Source organism: Canis lupus, chromosome 18, assembly GCF_003254725.2.
Source record: "Canis lupus dingo isolate Sandy chromosome 18, ASM325472v2, whole genome shotgun sequence".
Taxonomy (NCBI): domain Eukaryota; kingdom Metazoa; phylum Chordata; class Mammalia; order Carnivora; family Canidae; genus Canis; species Canis lupus.
In genome coordinates, this window is record NC_064260.1 from 46,020,721 (window position 1) to 46,040,369 (window position 19,649).

Here is a 19,649-nt window from a genome sequence, read left to right on the forward strand (position 1 = left end):
ATCCAGTTTAAGTCCATTAAAAACGGGCCCAGGAGGGGGGACCCACCCGTAGCACCCTCTAACCTTGGCACCATCTCTGTGGCTGCCCATGTGGGTCCTCACCAGCTGTCAGAGCCTAGGAAGACGCTTCAGGTGGCAGGAACGGCCAGGGACCCTCCTCTGCAGTGCCCCCAGGCCGGCTCCGTCCCTCCCCACGCGGTTCCCTCCTATGCCCCTGGGTGATCGACAGCTTGGGCCAGGCTGATGTTAGGAGTGAGCTGGGGGCAGCAAGGGGACCCTGAGCCCCTCACCTCCCGGATTCTGGGCCGCCCACCTGGTTGAATGGTCTTTGGGGGCCTGGCTTTGTGGAGCGGGGGCTTGGCTGGCACAGACCGAAGGGGCTGCAGGGGTCACCCTGCAGTGTCTCTTGGTATTCGGGACCCCAGTCCCCCTGGAGAGGCTCGGTGGGCCGGGGGAGCCCTGGTGAAGCCCCTCTGCCCGCCGCTCTGGGCACACATCCACCGCAGGCATGACGGCAGTCTCCGTGCCTGGCCTCCCACCCTGGGCAGCCAGGTCTGGGAGGCCTCTGGGGACCCTGGTGTGGCCAGCAGGGCAAAGGATGGGCCAGCCCAAAGAGGCGGTGGCGGCAGGGCGGGTGGCGGCGGAGGGGGGGAGCCAGGCCTCCAAACCAGTGTCCAAAGGGGCGTGGCTGCCTCGGGCCCACCCAGGGCCCCAGATGGGAGGGGGGCTGGCCCTCGCCCTGGCAGAGCCTGGGTGTCTGGTGGGTGGTGCTGCCCTGGGACCAGGCAGTCTGTCGGCCAGAGCTGCGCCAGGAACCCCGGCGAGCTGGCATCGCGGGGGTGCGGGGACTGAGTGGCCCAGCCCCCTGGGCAGGGCGTCAGGGCCGGAGCCCAGAGCACTGAGGTTCAGGCTGCAGTCCCATCCTGCGAACCGGAGCAGGACAGGGCGGTGAGCGAGCAGCAGCCTGGGTGCACCAGGCACCTGAGGACTTGCCCCCGCCAAGCCCCTGCCGGAGCTTCGAGAGGGCACCCCGTGGCTCCTGGGCCCTGAAGGGTGGCCGGAGAGGGCATGGCTCCCAGGAGCACCTCGTCTATCTCAGAGTGGCTCAGCACAGGTTGGTGGCTGGGGTCCAACCTACACAGGTGTCCTGGGGCAAGTGTGAGCTGGGGCTGGGGGAAGCCCTGGGCAGCCCCCGGGGACAGGGAGAGCGTGGGATCGGTTCGCGGGCCCTGGAAGGTGAGAACGAGGTGGGGAGGGTGCTGCCCACCTAGGAAGGGAGAGGTCCTGAGGTGGGCTTGAGGTGAGGCTGGGAGCCAGGGGGCCGTGTGCCCAGCAGGCTGTGAGACGCTCCCAAAATACCTCCTAGCAGGTGTGGGGGGAGGAAGAGATAAAGAGAGAGAAAAAAAGTGAGAGAGTGAAGCAGGACAAAGAAGAGGGGGTGAGGGACGAGGGGTCCCCATGAGGGCAGAAAGAGGGTGTGCAGGGACAGGGAAGGGACAGGGAAGAGATGGGAACAGGGATAGGATGGGCACAGGGCAGGATGGGATGGGAATAGGATGGGGACAGAGACGGGATGGGGATCAGATAGAGCAGGATGGGGACAGGGATGGGGAGAGGGACAGGACGGGAATAGGGAAAGGACAGAAAAAGGTCAGGGACAGGGCAGGATGGGATGGGGATAGGATGGGGACAGGAAGAGGGACAGGATGAGGACAGGGACAGATGGGATGGGGACAGGACAAGATGGATTGGGGATTAGATAGGGCAGGATGGGGACAGGGATGGGGACAGGATAGGATGGGATGCGAATAGGATGCGGACAGGGACAGGGAGAGGTAAATACAAGGACAGGGACAAGATGGAATGGGAACAGGACAGGATGGGATGGGGATCAGATAGGGACAGGACGGGGGTAGGATGGGGACAGGATGGAATGTGGACAGGACAGGGACAGTGATGGGAATAGAATGACAGGACAAGATAGGAGGGAGACAGGGACAAGAGTAGGATGGGGATGGGGTGGGAAACAATGGGACAGACAGGGATAGGAGGGGGACAGAAGAGACAGGACTCGATGGGACAAGGGAATGGGATGATGGCCAATAGGAAGGAGAAGTGGAGGGAAAACAACAAAGAGAAGGGATGGACAGGGCAGACATGGGGTGCTCCAGGGGCGTGGGTGCTGTGGAGGCTCGGCAGCCCCTCCCACGTGTCCACTCCCACACTGTCCGTCCTATACTGTCCATCCCACACTGTCTGTTCCACACTGTCCCCTCCCACAGTGTCCCCTCCCACGGTGTCTATCCCATGTGTCTCCTCCCATGTGTCTCCTCCCATGTGTCCCCTCCCACAGTGTCCCCTCCCACAGTGTCCCCTCCCATGCTGTCTATCCCATGTGTCTCCTCCCATGTGTCCCCTCCCACAGTGTCCATCCTATGTGTCTCCTCCCACATGTCCCCTCCCACCCTGTCCTTCCCGGGCTGTTCACTCTGCACCATCTGTCCCACTGTCCCCAGCAGCAGAGGGGAGGAGGCCCCGACGGCCAGGTGGTGTGGGTGCTGAGTGTGGGAGGTGGGGCGGCCCCGTCTACTGCCCACTCCTGGCCCACCGCGGAGATGGGAGGAGGCACCAGCCAGAAAGGAGGGAGGGAAGGCCAAGAGGCCAAGCAAGGGCCGAGAGAGAACCCCCACGGGGAGGAAGGACAGAGAGTGCAGAGGGGGACTCGTGTACCGGGGTTGGGGCCGCACAGCGGGGTGCACGCTCTCCCCACCCGACCCTCCTGCCACCCTGCGCCAGCCTTTGGGAGCCATGGAGCTAAAACCCCAATGTGCCTTCCCTGGCGGCTGGGGGAGCCCCAGGTCGGATGCCACCCCACTCCATTCTGCATCCTCTCCTGTAATGGGGCAACCGCAGGAGCCACAGGCCAGTCGTGAGGGGTCACATAGCCCCCAGCTCTGGGCAGGGTCCTCAGGGACAGTGACCTGGGCAAGTCCTACCCGACCTCGGCCAGTACACCATCCCAAGGCCAGCCCGTGTACCCATTATTGTGCCTAGGGAGCTGAGGCTCAGGGAGGTTTGAGGCCTGGGGGGCAGGTGGGAGAGGGTTCTGGGGAATCACAGGACACAAGGCGGGGGGGGCACGAGGACACTGATCAAGGCTAGTCCTGTGGCACCGCCCCGGCTCCTCAGGCCCACCCCCAGCACTCCCCAGATGCTCCATGGGGGCGGGCGGCAGTGAGGAGCACCTCAGAGGAGGGGCCGGGGTGGGGGGCAGGCAGGGCACCCAGGGCTCCAGCAGCATCAGGCGGAGGGTTGGGCTGCTCCGCACACTCGGGGCCTGGGGGTGCAGAGCCAGGGGGGCAGAGTCGGGGGACAGAGCCGAGGGGTGCAGAGCCAGGGGCTGCAGAGCTGGGGAAGGCAGAGCCAGGTGGAGCAGAGCTGGGGGTGCAGAGCCAGGGGTGCAGAGCCAGGGGCAGAGCTGGGGGATATGAGAGCTGAGGGGCAGAGCTGGGGGAGAGTTGGGGGGGCAGAGCCGGGGAGGGGGCAGAGCCAGGGGTGCAGAGCTGGGGGGACAGAGCTGGGGGGATGTGCAGAGCCAGAAGGCAGAGCTGGGGGTGCATAGCCGAGGGGGGGGGGAGTTGGAGGGGCAGAGCCGGGTGGGGGATGTGCAGAGCCCGGGGTGGGGGCGGCAGAGCTGGGGATGCAGAGCCGGGTGGGGAGAGCTGGGGGGCAGGCTGGGGGGGAGAGCCGGGGGGCAGAGCTGGGGGGTGTGCAGAGCTGGGAGCCCGCAGCCGACTGTTGGAGGCCAGGCTGTGACTCCCGCCGTGGGGGCATCCAGGTTCTGAGACCCCGGGGTGGGACTGAGGAGGAGCGCCGTGTGCTGGACCCTGGGGCTGAGGAAGAACCACCCGGGTACGAGCGGGCAGGACGAGGGGGAGGGCGGCAGAGGCTCTAGCTGGTGCCAGCCACCGGTCGCGTGTCCCGGAACGTGCCAAAGCCTGGCCCATGAGCAGTGCTAGAGCCGTGCCAGGCCGCCCAGCCTGGCTCGGGAGTGACGGGCTCCCCCGGAGGGCCGGCCGGCGCCGAGAGGAGCCTGGGTCGGACCCGGAGGTGAGGCGGGAGCACCCCGCGGTCAGTCTGCCGTGTGGCCCCGAGGTGGGCCCGAGCACCGCACAGGCGGGGCAGGGGGCAGGGGGCAGGGGCGAGTCGCTGCCGCGAAGGATGCGGCTTGGGGAGGGGCCGGGGCCGGGGCCGGGCAGCCTCCTGGGCAGCCGCGACACTTGGCCCAGACCCCTGCGGCGCTGTGGTCAGGGACTCGCAGGAGGACTGCGTGGCGAGCGCAGTGCGTAGGGCAGAGGGAAGAGGGGCACAGGGCTGGTGCCGCTCACAGCCACGCCGGAGTCCCACAAGCAGCCTCACCTGGAGAGAGCGGGGCCTGGACCTCTGACCCCAGGCCCACAGGGTCCAGGGCAAGAGGCTGAGCACGGAGCACATCATAGGAGGTAGGACGCCCAGCAACAGGGAGGTAATGGACCAGCCAGCAGGACCTCAAGCTTGGTTCTGGATCCCCTACTGTGGGGTGGAAGTGGACGGTCCCCGACCAGCCTCTGTGCACCAAGGGGAGGCCTGGGAGAGAGCGGCCTGGGGTCCAGAGGTCCTCGGGGCCCCCAGGTCGGTGCTCTGTGGAGCCAGGCTGTAGCCACTCCTGAGCGGGCAAAGCCCCCCTGGGAAGGCTTTGGGGACATAGACTCCATCTCCCTCAGGTTGGAGCCGTCTGCCAGGGTGTGGGCCCCCGAGCAGCAGTGAGTCCCCACTTCCCTTTGGGCCACTGGAGCGGACGATGAGGGTCCGCCCTCCCAGCCTGGATGCCTTGGGGGCCGGTGATGTGATGGGTGGGTCTGGGCTGCGGCTGCCCTGACTGGCCTTGGGAGGCTGGCCCCCCAGAGCCTTCAAGGGTCCCGGCAGTTGCACATGGCTGGTCTGGGGTGACGGTTGTGGCCGGAGGCTGGGGTCTGGGCGTTGCCCAGGGCACTCACGGGAGGGACCGGTCTGGCCAGGACACTATAGCAGGGGCAGCTCACACACGTGAGGATGGCGGGGGGGCGGGGGGGGGGTAGCCAGTGACCAGGCAGCAGTCAGGGGCCTGGGGCAGGGCTGGGGCCTGGCGGGGCTGGAGCAGGATGTGGCCACAGGGACAGATGACTCCCAAGGGGCACCCACGTGGGGTGTGCTGGGACCATGCTGCCCTGGGAGGGGTGTGGGGTTTACATCTGGACCTAGGGGGTGGTGGGGGGCGACAGAGCAGAAGGAAGGGGTAGGGACGCCCGCGTGCCAATTTGCTGCGCCACCCTCTCTGATGGGCGTCTGTCTGCCCACCGCGTCCCCCGTCCTGCCAGGCCGGGCACAGGCATGGGCGCCCCTGCCCTGGGGGCACTTCCTGCAGGCTACTCCCCCTGGTTCAGAATGGGGCCCTCCTCTGTGGTCCCTGAGCCTTGCTTGGGGTCGGCCCCTAGGGTCCCAGAGGGCAGGGACCTGGCTGTGTGTGGGCCCTCAGTACCTGGCAGGACAGAGGGCTGGCTCAGGGAGGGAGGGGAGGAGCCAGAGGCTGAGGGGAGGGACGCATGGGGGGACAGGCCAGCCCAGGCCTATGCGCAGAGGGCTGGACTGCAGACCTGAGCCGGCTGTAGACATCAGGGTGTCATCAAGGGGGACCAGGAGCCCAGCTAGCTCAGGGAGGGAGGCTGGAGATGGTGGCTGTGGTGGCTGTGGGTGCTGCCTCCCCTTCCTGGGAGGAGACCTTCCAGCCCCAGTCTTTGGCCATCCGCAGGGGTGATGGTGCCCCCCAAGTGGGGTGAGAGCCAGGTGGCATTCTGAGGCCAGGGATGGGGATCTCAGGTGGAGCAGGGCCTGGCACCAGTGCTCCTGAGGGGTCCCTGGTGACCACAGAGCACTACCCTCAATAGTCTGCCCCTGTGGTCGGCCAGGAAAGACGGGCAGAAGGGGGATTCCTTGGCTTTGGGGGCTATGTGGGGGAGCTCGGGGTTCCCCCAAATAAGAGGCCCCCAAGTGCTGCCCTACCGGGGGAAGAGGAGGGGCTGCTGGACAAAGAGGCTCGGCCAGGGCCCTATGGAGAGGACACTAATGAAGGAGGGGCCGGCCTCGTGGTGGGAAGGGGACACCCCTTCTGCCTGGGGGCTCAAGGCTCATGTGGATGGAAAGATGCCAGCAGACAGGCTGCTTGGACCTTTGCTCCCTCTCCCCTGAGGCAGGGTTCGGAGAGCCCAGAATCTCCCCAGGGGCTGGGAAGGAGCTAGAGCCCTGCTCTCGGGGCTGCTGTATGATGCCCTGGGCTGGCACGTGTGGTACGTGGATGTCATCACAGGGTTGGCCTCTGTCTGGCCAGCTGTGGGCTCCCAGAGGCTGCTGCTGAGCCCCATGTCTCCTGGATCAGCCTGTGCCCCTGGCCTGTGCCTTTTGGGGTACCAACCCCCTGGGATGGTGGGGAAGCCAGCTTTGCAGGCAGATGTCCCCTCCTCTGGGAAGGCTTTGCAGCTGTGACCTGCCAGCAGGGCCAGGAGGGATGTGGGGTGGGGTGTGGGCCAGCTTCCCTTTTGGGGGGCCCAGGTCTGCCAACAGCACCCCCAAGAGGAAGCAGGAGTTAGGGTGGCCCAGAGAGGGGTCTCAGTCCACACCTGGCTGGGCAATGTCAGCACCCCTTATTATAGCTGGGGAGCTGAGGCCGGACCTGGAGTATCACCCTGGGAAGGATGTCAGAAAGACCAAAGCCACAGCCATGCCCTGGCCCCGCCCCTCCTCCTGAGGTGACCTCCTCAGGAGGTCTCCCAGAGACCTAATCTGCCCCCACCCTGCCCCGCCTCTCCTGGGAGGGACCATAAAGGGGAGAGTCAGGAAGGGGAGAGTCAGGAAGGGCTGACTGCGCAGCAGGGTGGAATGGGGCACTCAGCAGGGACACCAAGCTCCCCCCATGCCCCAGGGTGGGGTGAAGGCCCAGGCTATCCCCATCCCTGCAGCTCTAACCCCTAGGAGCACCCAGCATGGGGGAGGAGGGAGACACGAAGGGGGCCCTCCAGGCCTTTCTCTGCCCCCCAGGCCTGCTCCCTGATGGTGCCTCCCCAGCTCCCTTAGGGGTTTCTGATCCCCCGGGCTCTCCCCAGTTTGGCCTGGGTCCCTGCTCACTGGCAGGCCCTCCTGACCATGTCCCTGAGAGTCCCCATGTACCCCACACTCTGCTTGCCCAAGCCCTCACTGGGGTGCGGGGCAGATGGAGACACGTGGCAGCTCTACAGGCTGCTGTCTGCCCACGCCACCTCCCCAGGACGCCTGCGTCCCCCCTCCTGCCCCCCTATGCTAATCAGAAGGCCTGATCAGGACCTCTCAGGGCTGTCCCCTGGGGACTCAGAGACTCTCCTGTCCAGCTGCCCACAGCTGCCCCTCCCTGGCTGTGGCCACACTGAGCTCTTGGGCCCCTGGCCTTCTCGGCTCTCCTCTGCAGACCCTCTCCCTGGCTCATCTTTCAGACCTCAGTTCGAGGTGGCCTCCTGGGTCCCTCTGGGCAGGGTTTGGGCTTGCCGGGGGCGAGGGGGGGTAGTGTCTACCGGCCCCCTCCCCCCAGGCTGTGCCTTCGAGGAAAGAGGTTGTCTCTCCCCATGCCCAGCGGGGCAGAGACACACCCAGAAAGGTGCTGCTGGAGGGGGATGGCCGGGAGGGTGGGCTGGGCCCCAGCCAGGGGCGGCGGGTGGGGTGTGGAGAAGCCAGGTTCCCGGCAGCTGCAGCACCCATACCCGCACCCCTGGCCCGGGGCAGCAGCGTGCCCCTCCCACTGCCCCACCCACTCCAGGCTCTCCCCCCTTACAGGTGCACCCTCTGCCTCTCTGTGAGGATGAGTGACAGCCAGCACCCTGGCAGTGCCACACCTGCAGATCCCAGATCCTCCCTGCACTACAGGGAGGACCCTGCCTTGCCTGACCAGCAAGGGGCACCCTCCAAGTGGCCCAGCCACAGCTGCCCTCCCCCAAGCTCCCTGACAGGGCTCCCGACCTCTGCCCTTGGGGGCCTGCTCTCTGGTTGTTGGGGACCCCTGGAAGCCAACACAAGAAGGCCTCTCCGTGAGCTCATGCCCCTCACTCTGTCCCTTGCTCATGGGCTCTCTGGCCACTCAAGGGACCAGTCGCACTGCAAGTGTCCACCCCGGTGGAAGTGTAGGAGACCCTGGGGAGGCGGGCCACCGGAGACCTGTGCTCCCTGCTCCCCGTGGGGTGCCGGTCCCACTTCCTAGCTTCTACCCGCTGTGGTGGGGGACACCTGCGGCCAGGAGGGTCCCCTGTAGGCCTAAAGGAAGAACTCCTCTGGCGGGGAGCCCCCCCCACTGCCAAGCTCTCCCCATGACTCTGGGCTGACCTTTAGGCACCAGGACAGGTGGGGTGACCCACAATCCGCCTGCAGGGGGCAGAGTCAAGCTGGGACCAACCCTAGGCGCAGGGCCGGAGGGGGGGCAGGGGGGCAGGAAGGAGGAGGAAGGAGGTGAGACGGCAGGGAGGGCCAGGCGGGCTCAGGACCATCTCATCCTTGGACCCTGGTAGAGAGACAGGAGGGGCTGCAGCGGGAGGAGAGAGGGGGCTGGTGCCTCGAGCGGTGGCCAGCAGGGGCAGCCCCTGAACTTGGGGACCCCCACCCAGAATGGGGAAGCCGGGGTCTGCGCACACTGGTGAGTGGGGCGAGGCCCCGTGGCAGAGCCTGCTGCTGGGGGTGCGGAGCCCCACTCGCAGCCCCTGGGGCTGGACCCTTGGCTGCTCGGAGCCAGAACAGACACAGGAAACAGCCTAATTGCATTTGCTAAGGAACAGCAAATCCCTTACAGCTGCACTCGGGCTGAGCCAGGGGCCATGGGGCGGGGGCGGAGGGGGGGCATCGCCGGTGTCCTGACAGCTCCGCTCAGCCTGCCAAGGGGTCTGGGCTGCTGGCCGGGGAAGGGGGGCGCCTTTCCCAGGCCAGAGGCCCCCACCCCACCCCAGGAGAGCCGCCCCCTCTCAGTTCCCAGAACGGAGCCCAGCTGTGGAACAGTGAGGGTGAGGTCACGGGAGGGGCCAGGAGGGGCTGCATTACTCACATCCTGGGGCTGGCGGAGGGAGCAGGCGAGGGGGAGGACTCCTTGTCCTCAGGCCGCTGGGTCTCCCCGCGTGGGGCTGGGGGAGACACCCAGAGACCCCTACCCTGCACCCCTACCCTGCCCTGGGGAGGTTCAGGGAAGCACAGGCAGACGGCAGGTGGCAAAGGGTGGCCCTCGGAGGGCCGGCTCCTTAGGGATGCTGCTCTCAGAAAACATGCCTCAGTCTCCCTCCCGGGCCACTGTTGGGGCGATGGCAGGAGCACCAGGAACCAGGGTGCCGCCATTCCGCCATTCTGCCCCGCGCCTTGTTTTCTTAGTCTGTGTGTGCAGGTGGACATCTGAGGGTGTGCAAGCATGTACGTGCTGTGGGGCGTTTGGGAGCATGGACACGTGAGGACGTGTGCGTCTGTGTGTGTGAGGGAGGCCCGGCGACGCGGTGCGTGTCCGTGGGGGAGTCTCTGCAGAGCACCAGCCTGCATGGGGCTTCTGTGGCCTGGACACATTGCCATACAGTGGCCCCCAGAGGTGCTGTGCATATCTGTGTCAGGGGTGACGGGACGCAGTGTGGTGCCTGTGCTCAGATTTTGGTGGAAGGGTCTGGGGAGCAGGAGAAACCGCCCATGGGAGTTCCTAAGAGTGGGCATGGGGCGGGCCTGAGGCCGTGGACATAAGTACACGGATGGGGCCACCCACACCACGCCTGGTCATGCACAAGCACCCACGCACCGCCCACTGGCCGACACAGACATGCCCATAGGCACTTGCAGCCGAGACATGGGAGCAAAGGGAGCAAGATGCCCAATCTTGTCAGGAAGGACCAGGAATCCTTCCCAGGGTGCCCCCGGGGCTGCCCCCCAAGAAGGCCACTGGGCCCACTCTCTCCATCCTGCAGCCAGAGACCTAGCACGAGCTCCCCCTGTACCCACCTGCTCCCACCCTCCATTCAGAGGGCCTGCCGGTGTGAATGGTGGGCAAGGCCCCGGACCCCAGGTCCCCAACAGTCAAGAGCACCCTGGGTGCTACCTCTCCAGAAAACATGGCCCCATGGCTTTGAGCCGAGGCCCTGGAGCAGGATGGGAGCCAGGTGTGGGGCAGGAAAGGCTCCCCGGGGCCCCAGGGGTGGGAGCCAGAGGCAGTGCTGAGGAGTGAGGGTGGGCAGACTCGGGGTGCTGAGGTCTGAGCACGGCTGGGATCCCCGGGGGGCCGTGGTGGGGAGAGTGGGCCCAAAGCGGGAGGCGTGAAGAGGCCTGGCTTTTGTCTGGGAGGACTGAGGAGAGATTAGATCATGGCTGGCAGGGCTGCTGAGACCATGGAGCCGGCCATCCTGGCCAAGGCAGGAGGAGCAGGCTGCAGGGTCAGGCAGCGGACACCGGCAGGAGAGGACTGAGACCCCTGCAAAAGCAGAGACCAGGACTCCCCTCTTGGGGTCCAGGGAGACTGGGGGGACAGGGCCATGTCGGTGGCCAAGGCCTGGGGAGCTCCCTCCCGGGACACCAAGGGTATGAGAGCTGCTGGGCCAGGGCCAGGGTCCCAGGCCCACCTCGTGCAGTCCTGAGTGAGGGACCCTGAGAATCCATGAGGTCAGCAGACACTGGGAGAGGAAGCTCTCTCATGCAGGCCTCAGTTTCCTCATCTGTGATACAGCCCAGAGAGAGGTCAGGCTCAGGCTGGAGGCAGCCTTTTCTGTGGGTTTTGGGCCCTTTTGAGGGGCCACCTTCTTCCAACAGGCCAGGCCCTTGGGGAGCAGGAGGGAGCATCCCAGCTGGGGTGGTTGGGTGACAAGGTGGCTGCCTCGCTGGGTCTGCCCCTGGCCAGACCCCAGCCCGGCCTGGCACCACCTGACTGGCCGAGGCCACAGTCCCTTGATTCAGGTAGGACGTGGGGCACCAGCCTTCAGGCCCCTCCAACAGCCCTGTCCCATGCCCTCTGCAGCCCTAGGACTGTGCCTGTCTGGGTCCTGGCTCTGATGAGGCTGAAGGAACCTGGCCGGTGGAGGGGACACGGGGGTCTCATTCAGCACTGGGTGGCTCTGGGCTTGCCTGGACACAGGAGCCCCTCCGTCCCCAGGCCTCCAGAGCCCTGGGAGCTGCCCCCTGGGTCCGAGGGCACCTTCATGACATGACATCTGCCTTAAGGACACGACCCGGACAGGAGAGTCCTGCTTGGACCGGACTGGCAGGGTGCGGGCAGTGGTGTGACTGTGTCTTGCTACTCCCCAGGCTCACCACTCAGTGGAGCGTGGAAGATGAGGAGGAGGCCGCCCGGGAGCGGCGCCGCCGGGAGAGGGACCGGCAGCTCCGGGCCCAGGACGAGGACAGAGGCGGCCAGTCCCCCGAGCTGCCTGAGCAGGAGACCCTGTAAGCTGTCCCCCCCCACCCCCACCCAACCAGCTCGCCTGGCCCTGCACCCGTGGGCAGAGCAGTGTGCTGGTGGTTGGGCCCCGGGTCAGGGGTCCCCGAGCAGGTGAGCCCATGGAGGGGCTCAGCCCAGGAGCAGGAGTGGGGAGAGGTCTCAGGGTGAGGGTCCCCAAAACCCCCGGCGCCAGCGAGCCTGCTGGCCGGCCGGCCGGATGGACTCACGTGCGGCCACCCCTCCCAGCCCGCCTCCCAGAGCGCTGACTCAGGCTCTGGCCGCCCCCCGTGGCCCCGGCCCCTGCTTGGACCGACACTGACCCCAGCTGCGTGGCCCTGGCCCCGGAGCCCCCCGCCCAAGCTCCCTGCTGCCGGTGACTCATGGAGGCTGCGTCCAAGTTGGCGGGGCCGCAGGCCGGCTCGTTTCCTCCCTGGGCCCAGGAGGCCCCCGCGGCCGGGCTGGGCTGTTTTTACAATAATGCCCCCCTTCCTCCCGCCGCTGTTTTGTTCCATTTTCTCCGAGTCAGCAGCTCCGGGCGGGGTGGGGTGCTGCAGCGGTCATGGCCCCTCCGGCCGGGTCCTCCGTCTAGATGGCAGGGACTGGGGGCAGAGGGGGGCCCACCAGAGCCAGATCTCAGGCCTGCCATGCGGGGACTGGGTGCAGGGGCTTCCTGGGGAAGGAGCATGTCACCGCAGCCCTGGGGGCTCAGCTAAGGGGGTAGAGCAAGACCGGGGACCCCAGGGGGATAGAGGAGGCACAGCCCAGTAGGCAGGGGACCCTAGACTGAGGGGGGGAAGCACAGCTCAGCTCTTGGGGAGCCTTAGACTGATGAGGAAGGCACAGCTCAGCTCTCAAGAACCCTAGACTAAGCGAGGGAGGCATAACTCAGCTCTCAAGAGATCCTAGACTGATGGGAGAGGCATGGCCTAATTCTCAGGGACCCTAGACTGATGGGGAGGCATGGCCCAGTTCTCAGAAGGCCCTAGAGTAATGGAGGCAGCATAGCCCAGCTCTCAAGGGACCCTAGACTGATGGAGTAGGTATAACTCAGCTCTTGAGGGACCCTAGACTGATGAGGAAGGCATATCCCAGCTCTCAGGGGACCCTAGATTGATGGGGGAGGCATGGCCCAGCTCTCAGAAGGCCCTAGACTGATGAGGGAGGTATAACCCAGCTGTTGAGAGGCCCTAGACTGATGGGGGAGACACAGCCTGACTCACAAGAGACCCTAGGCTGATGGGGGAGGCATGGTCCAGCTCTCAGGAGACCCTAGGTTGATGGAGGAAGCATGGCCCAGTTCTCAGGGGACCCTGGACTGATGGGGGAAGCAGGCCCAGCTCTCAGGATGCCTGTAGACTGATGAGGGAAGTATAACCCAGCTATTGAGAGGCCCTAGACTGATAGGGGAGACACAGCCTGACTCGCAAGAGACCCTAGACTGATGAAAGAGATATAATCCAGCTCTTAAGAGGCCCTAGACTGATGGGGGAGGAATGGAATAGCTCTCAGGGGACCCTAGACTGATGGGGGAGGCATGGCCCAGTTCTCAGAAGACCCTAGACTAATGGGGAAGGCATAGTCTATCCCTCAGGGGGCCCTAGACTGATGGGGGAGGACAGTGGAATAGCTTTCAGGGGACCCAAGACTGATAGGGAGGCATGGCCCAGTTCTCAGAAGGCCCTAGACTAATGGGGGAGGCATAGTCCATCCCTTAGAAGGCCCTAGACTGATGAGGGAGGCATGACCCAGTTCTCAGAAGGTCCTAGACTGATGAGGGAAGTATAACCCAGCTATTGAGAGTCCCCAGATTGATGAGAGACATAGCCTGACTCACAAGAGACCCTAGACTGATGGAGGAGGGATGGAATAGCTCTCAGGGGACCCTAGGCTAATGCAGGAGGCATAGCCCATCCCTTAGGGGGCCCTAGACTGATGGGGGAGGCATGGCCAGCTGTCAGAAGGCCCTAGACTGATGGAGGAGGCATAGCCTAGTTCTCAGAAGGCCCTAGACTACTGGGGAAGGCATAGCTCATCCCTCAGGGGGCCCTAGACTGATGGGAGAGGCGTGGAATAGTTCTCAGGGGACCCTAGACTGATGGGGGAGGCATGGCCTTGTTCTCAGAAGGCCCTAGACTGATGGGAGAGGCATGGCTCAGCTCTTAAGGGGACCCAGACTGATGGGAGAGACACAGCTCAACTCTCAAGAACCCTAGACTGATGGAGAAGGCATGGTCCAGCTCTCAGAAGACCCTAGACTGATGGAAGAGGCATAGCTCAGCTCCTGGGGAGCCCTGAGGTGATGGAAGAAGCATAGCCCAGGTCTCAAGAGACCCTAAACTGATGGGGGAGGCATAGAATAGTTCTCAGGGGACTCTAGACTGATGGGGGAGGCATGGCCCAATCCTCAGAGGCCCTAGACTGATGGAAGAGACAGCCCAGCTCTGGGGGGGCCCTCAACTGATGGAGGAAACTTAGCCTAGCTCTTGAGAGGCCCTAGACTGGTGTGGGAGGCATATTCCAGCTTTCAGGGGACCCTAGACTGATGGGAGAGGCATAGCCCAGGTCCTAACAGGCCCTAGACTGGTGGGAGAAGCAGCGCCTAGCTCTTTGGGAACTTTTAACTCATAAGGGAGATAGAGCCCTGTTCTGGGGGGTCCTGGGTAAGAGGGTAAGACACAACCTTGGCCTCAGAGAGCTCCAGACTGTGGGGGAGACACAGCCCTGCCCTCAGGGACTCTCTGACAATGGGGAGGCTCAGCCCAGCCATGGGGTGCTGCCTCCAGCAGATAGAGTCCCCCAGCCCTGGAGCCCAGGGTCCAAGGAAGGGAGCAGGTGTGGGTGATGGGAATAGCGCTGCCCCTCGGGGCCTGGCCCAGCTCTGAGCACCCTGTACTACTTTTTCAGCCTCAGCCTGAAGCCTTCGGAGGCACCTGAACCAGATGAGGACGAGGGTTTCAGCGACTGGTCCCAGAAGCCAGAGCAGCGGCCACAGGACTGGGGGGCCGGGGAGACCTCCAACTGTGGGGAGCCCCCTTGGGGCGAAAGTCCGGAGGGGCAGCAGGAGGAGGACAGGCAAGTGGGGGCCAAAGTCTGGAGACAGGGCTGCCAGGCAGGGGCTTCCCCCAAGCCCCCAACCTGTGCCTGAGAAAGCCACCAGCCCCGCAAAATGCCCTGGAGCTGGGAACAGGGGGAAGGGAGGAAGAGAGCTAGACGGCGGGGCGGCGGGCCGAGGGGCTGCGGGGAGGGCTGGGGAGGAAATCTCATTCCTGGGCTCCCCAGGGCCCCTGGGCCCCGTCCAGACCAGCTGCGGCCCGGGCCGGGTGTTGCCACATCAGCACACATCTGCAGCCCACTTACGTAATGGAGGCTCTGCGCCCCTGCCGCCCGCCCGCCCCTTCCTCCCTCGGGGCTGGCTGATCTCCATTCCCACGGAGGGGAGCAGGTATTTCCAGATGTGCGGGCCTGTGAGCCGGCCTGGAGGGACAAGCTTTCCAGATGTGCAGACGTGTTTGCTGGTCTGAACGGGGCAGGCGGGGGTGGGGGCCAAAGCGCCCCTGGGGCCCAGGGATGGGGGACTGCTCCCTGAGCCTCACCCCCACCCCGATTCAGGGGTCGAGTGCTCCCCACACCCTGCAGGCGTGCTTAGGGCCCCTGACTGTGGGCAGGGTCCAAGCTCTGCTCAGGAGCTTCAAGCTTGAGGGGCAGGGTCCCCATTGCCTTGAGTGTCACCAGACCCATGTCTCTCCCGTCTCTGGGCCACCTCCCACCTCTCAAGGCCCCTCAGGAGCCTCGAGCTCTAGCTCAGACCCCTCCAATCATCACACCACCCTTCCTCCACCCTACAAGCAAGCTCCCACACCCCAGGAATCAGCTACCTCGCTGGGGCCCTGGTCCTGGCCGACCCCCTGCCCACCGGTCCCCATTTGTGCCTCAGTTTCCCCCATCTGCCTTTGGGAATCAGTGCACACTCTGCATTTCTAAGATGGGTCTGGGGTCAGCAAGGACGGGCTGTACACTGGTGTCCCTGGCTATAGCCCGGCTCCCTCCTCTCCCTCCACAGGCCACAGCCGTTCCCAACAGCAGGGGGCACTTTGGCTCTTCTGTCAAACCCTTGGGTTCTCAAGCAGGCCTCCTCCCCGCCCCACACCTGCCCGGTCCTGGTGCCCGCCGCAGCTGAATGGGCCCTCTGTGTGCCTGCTGCTGGCTCGGACTGACCCACCTTGGGCGGTGGGTCTGGGTCTTGGCTGGCACCAACCCCAAGGGGCGTGAAATCATGGAAAATGCGAGAATTTCCCCTCTTACCCAGGTTCAGTTCTGCGCAAAGGCAGAGCCACGCTGGCCACAGGCAGGCATGGCCAGTGCAGGCAGCCCCTCTATTCAGGGGTGTGATTCTAACTGTGACCTCTGCCCTTGCCTTGCCATCCAGCTGACCAGCCCTGAAACCTCCCACAGACCCCGCCCCACTCCTGTGTAAAACCCATCCTCCTCAAGCTACTTGCCTCCCTCACGGAGCAGGGCAGGGGCCGAGGCCAAGTGGGGGCCGAGGCCAGCAGGGTGGACACGGACAAGCACGGCCGGGGGCTGGGGCCTGTCCAGAGATCCTGCACGTCGGGTGGCCCACAGTGGACAGAAAGTCTTGCGCGGCTGAGCTGGGGCCGTGGGCGCTGTTCACCAAAGGGCCCCAGGGATGGAGGGCTGCCTCTGAATATCCTTGGACCCATTTCCCCAGTGAGGCTGGGGTCTCAGGATTCCTTGGCATTCAGCTGGTCTGACCAGCCTCTTTCAGATGGAGAAACTGAGGTTTAGAAACAGGAAGGGACTTGAGGCAAGCAACTGAATGAGTTTCTATGGGATTGCCTCCTTCTTCCTCCCCAGGCCCCACCAGCACGCCTGCGGGAACCAGGATGGTGATGAGCAGAGCCCAGCCAGAGTGCCCCTGGAGGAGTTGCACCTGAGCCCTAGCTCGGAGCTCCAGGAGGGGCTGGGAGCAGAGGAGACAGATCCCAAGAGCCCAGAGGGGACCATCCAGGGCAGCCTGGGGCCAGCAGAAGCTGAGGAGGCAGATGAGCAGGTGGTGGGACCTCCCCTTGGGGTGGGCTGGGTCTGTGTCTCTCATGACTATGTGTTCTGTGGGCCTTGTAGGGCTGGCCTAGAAAAGGGGCCCACCCCCAGCCCCGGACTCTGTAGCACCCCCATTCTCAGAGGGTAGAGGGGCTTGCTGGCCCTGGGATCAAGTGACTCTCCTCCAGACTCACCAGTCCCTACTGCAGATAACTCGAGAGCCAGAGCATGTCAGGGCTGGAAAGGGCCTGCGGCCCAGGGAGGGAAAATGTTTGCTCCAACAGGTCCTGGGGTGGGGGGGCAGGAGGGGTGCAAAGGGGGTGTTCATCATATAACCTCAGATATTCTGTTCCTAGCACCAGAAATGCCAGCAGCCCAGGACACCCAGCCCCCTGGTCTTGGAGGGCTCTACTGAACAGGGCTCGCCTCCCCTGAGCCCCAGCACCAAAGTACGTCAAGCCCCAGAGCCTGCTGCCTTTTCCTCTTTCCCAGAATCACAACCAAATGACAGCCCCAGAGAGGCAGCCACACATCACCTCCAGGAATAGGCACATCTTGCTCTTTCTCTGCTATCCCCTCAAGCCAGGCACTCAGCACAACCCTGAGAAATGAATCAGTGGAGGGCTGGATTGGTAGATGGGAGCCACTGGGGCAATGGGAGGGAGGTGGTGGGCTCTGGCTGAAGGCTCACATCTCTGCTTGCCCTCTGCAGCTCGTCGACAGAACCGAGTCCCTGAACCGCTCCATTAGGAAGAGGTGTGCCTGCTGCTTTCCAGACTAGGACTTGGGGTTCCCCAAGAGAGGGTTGGAGAGGTCCAGGGGCCAGAGATCCAGGGCCCTGAGGGAGCTCTGGTAGGCGCTTGGGGTGGAGTGTACAAGCCAAGTGAGGGAGCATGGGTGTAACCCTTCTCCTACCCTCCAGTAACAGTGTGAAGAAGTCCCAGCCAGCCCTGCCCATCTCCAAGATTGATGAGCGGCTGGAGCAATACACCCAGGCCATCGAGGTATGTTTAGGCCTTTCTTCTTCTGCTGGGTCCCTCCTCCATTCATGCACCCATGTCCCATCCAACCTACACCCTCCATCCAACCAATATCCTGCCCCCATCCAACCAAGACCCCTCTATCCAACCAATATCCCACCATCCAACCAACAGCCCTCCATCCAACCTACACCTTCCATCTAATCAAGACCCCTCCATCCAATCAATACCCCTTCCTCCAACCTACTCCCTTCATTTAGGCAAGACCCCTCCATCCAACCAAGACCACTTCCTCCAATGAAGACCCCTCCACCCAACCAAGACCTTTTCATCCAACCTATACTCTCCAACCACCAAGACCCCTCTAACCAACCAGTATCTCTTCATCCAGGCAAGACCCCTCCATCCAACCCGCACCCTCCATCAAATCAAGATCCCTCCAACCAACCAAGATCTTTTTTTTTTTTTTCATTTATTTATGATAGTCACAGAGAGAGAGAGAGAGAGGCAGAGACACAGGCAGAGGGAGAAGCAGGCTCCATGCACCGGGAGCCCGACGTGGGATTCGATCCCGGGTCTCTGGGATCGCGCCCTGGGCCAAAGGCAGGCGCCAAACCGCTGCGCCACCCAGGGATCCCCCAAGATCTTTCCATCCAACCAAGTCCACTCCATCCAATCAAGACCCCTCCATCCAACCTACACTCTCCATCCACCAAGACCCCTCTATCCAACTAATACCCCTTCATCCAGGCAAGACCCTTCCATCCAACCAAGACCCCTCCATTCAATCAAGACCCCTCCATCCAACCAAGACCCCTTCATCCAACCAACACCTTTCCATCCAACCACCACTCATTCAAACTTACACCCCTCCATTCAACCAACACCTGTCCATCCTACCGATATCCCTCTCTCCAACCAACACCTCTCCTTTTAATCCATGCTCTTCCAGCCCTTTGCCATGAGCAGCATGACAGTGGCATATCTGTCTCCTAAACCACCATATTACCTGTGCTTTTCAGATCAAGAGGGTGTTTCATGAGTACACCAAATGGAGGAATATGCTTTTTTTCTTTCTTTCTTTCTTTTTTTTTTTTTTCAGCATGCCCTGCTCTAGCCCTTCACTGGGAAAGCACTTCTATGGAAATACAAAGATATAGAGGAAGTTGTCTGTGTGTTGGAGGGTCTCACACTGGCCTCTCTGACATGTCCCATGTGGCTATTCGCTAAAGTGGTCCTGGGCTCTTTCTCTTCTGCAGACTGCTGGCCGGACCCCCAAGCTAGTCCGCCAGCCCTCCATTGAGCTGCCCAGCATGGCTGTGGCAAGCACCAAGAGCCGATGGGAGACAGGAGAGGTGCAGGCTCAGTCCACTGCCAAGGCTGCCTCCTGCAAGGTAGGAACCATCCCAGGGCCAGGCAGGGTCTCCTTGGTAAGGCAAGTTTGAGACTGTCTAGGCTGACATGTGGGTAGACAGAGCACTAGGACTTTTGGGGGGCGGGTTCACCAGGCTGCCCCCAGTGGCCCCCAGAGTGGAAGGTCATGTGGGGAAACTGGTTGGCCCAGGGCAAGTAGATGGTGCCACCTTTCCTTTCCTACCTCCTCCCCTGGGCTCTCCCATAAGGAGGCAGGTGGGCAGGCCCAGGCCCCAGTCGGACAAGGCTAGGCAGGAAAGAGGATCAGGGCTTCGAGTGCCCCACAGTCAAAGGCCTGCATCTGTGACATGTCCTTCCTCTGCCCCCAGGATATTGTAGCTGGAGACATGAGCAAGAAAAGCCTCTGGGAGCAGAAAGGAGGCTCCAAGACATCATCGACAATTAAGGTAGGGTCTAAATGTGGTTGATGTAGGGAGGGCAGGCCCAAAAGCTGAGAGTAAAGAGGGTCTCTGCTCAGTGCATTTGGGAGGGCTTCCCAGAGGCAGCAGCATGTCCCTTCTGTTCTCACCTTTGTTCTCCTTCCCCAGCAGAGCACCCCATCTGGAAAGAGATACAAGTTCGTGGCCACTGGACATGGGAAGTATGAGAAGGTGCTCGTGGATGAGGGCTCAGTGCCCTAGGCAGTCCTTCCTGGTGAGTCCAGGGCAGTGGCCCAAGCATGAGGCGTTGTGTGTGTGACATGTGCCCTTCTGAGA

General features: G+C 63.6%; 1 protein-coding gene across 8 annotated transcripts in view; it reads left to right on the forward strand.

Annotated features, from left to right (window-relative positions):
* LSP1 (lymphocyte specific protein 1) overlaps positions 1–19,649 on the forward strand; it is a 39,329-nt gene that overhangs the window by 15,372 nt on the left and 4,308 nt on the right. For 2 of the 8 annotated variants that reach the window (XM_049096268.1, XM_049096266.1), the window contains exons 2-10: positions 11,347–11,484; positions 14,384–14,551; positions 16,355–16,550; positions 16,897–16,989; positions 17,253–17,296; positions 17,463–17,544; positions 18,780–18,914; positions 19,263–19,340; positions 19,482–19,587. In XM_049096268.1, coding sequence (XP_048952225.1) covers positions 11,347–11,484; positions 14,384–14,551; positions 16,355–16,550; positions 16,897–16,989; positions 17,253–17,296; positions 17,463–17,544; positions 18,780–18,914; positions 19,263–19,340; positions 19,482–19,574 — 1,027 coding nt within the window. In that variant the 3' untranslated portion in view covers positions 19,575–19,587. Of the gene's footprint in view, positions 1–2,436; positions 2,547–2,793; positions 2,859–10,723; positions 10,783–11,346; positions 11,485–14,383; positions 14,552–16,354; positions 16,551–16,896; positions 16,990–17,252; positions 17,297–17,462; positions 17,545–18,779; positions 18,915–19,262; positions 19,341–19,481; positions 19,588–19,649 lie in introns of those variants that run through there. The other 6 variants (XM_049096269.1, XM_025451872.3, XM_049096264.1 and 3 more) reach the window with 5 other exon arrangements.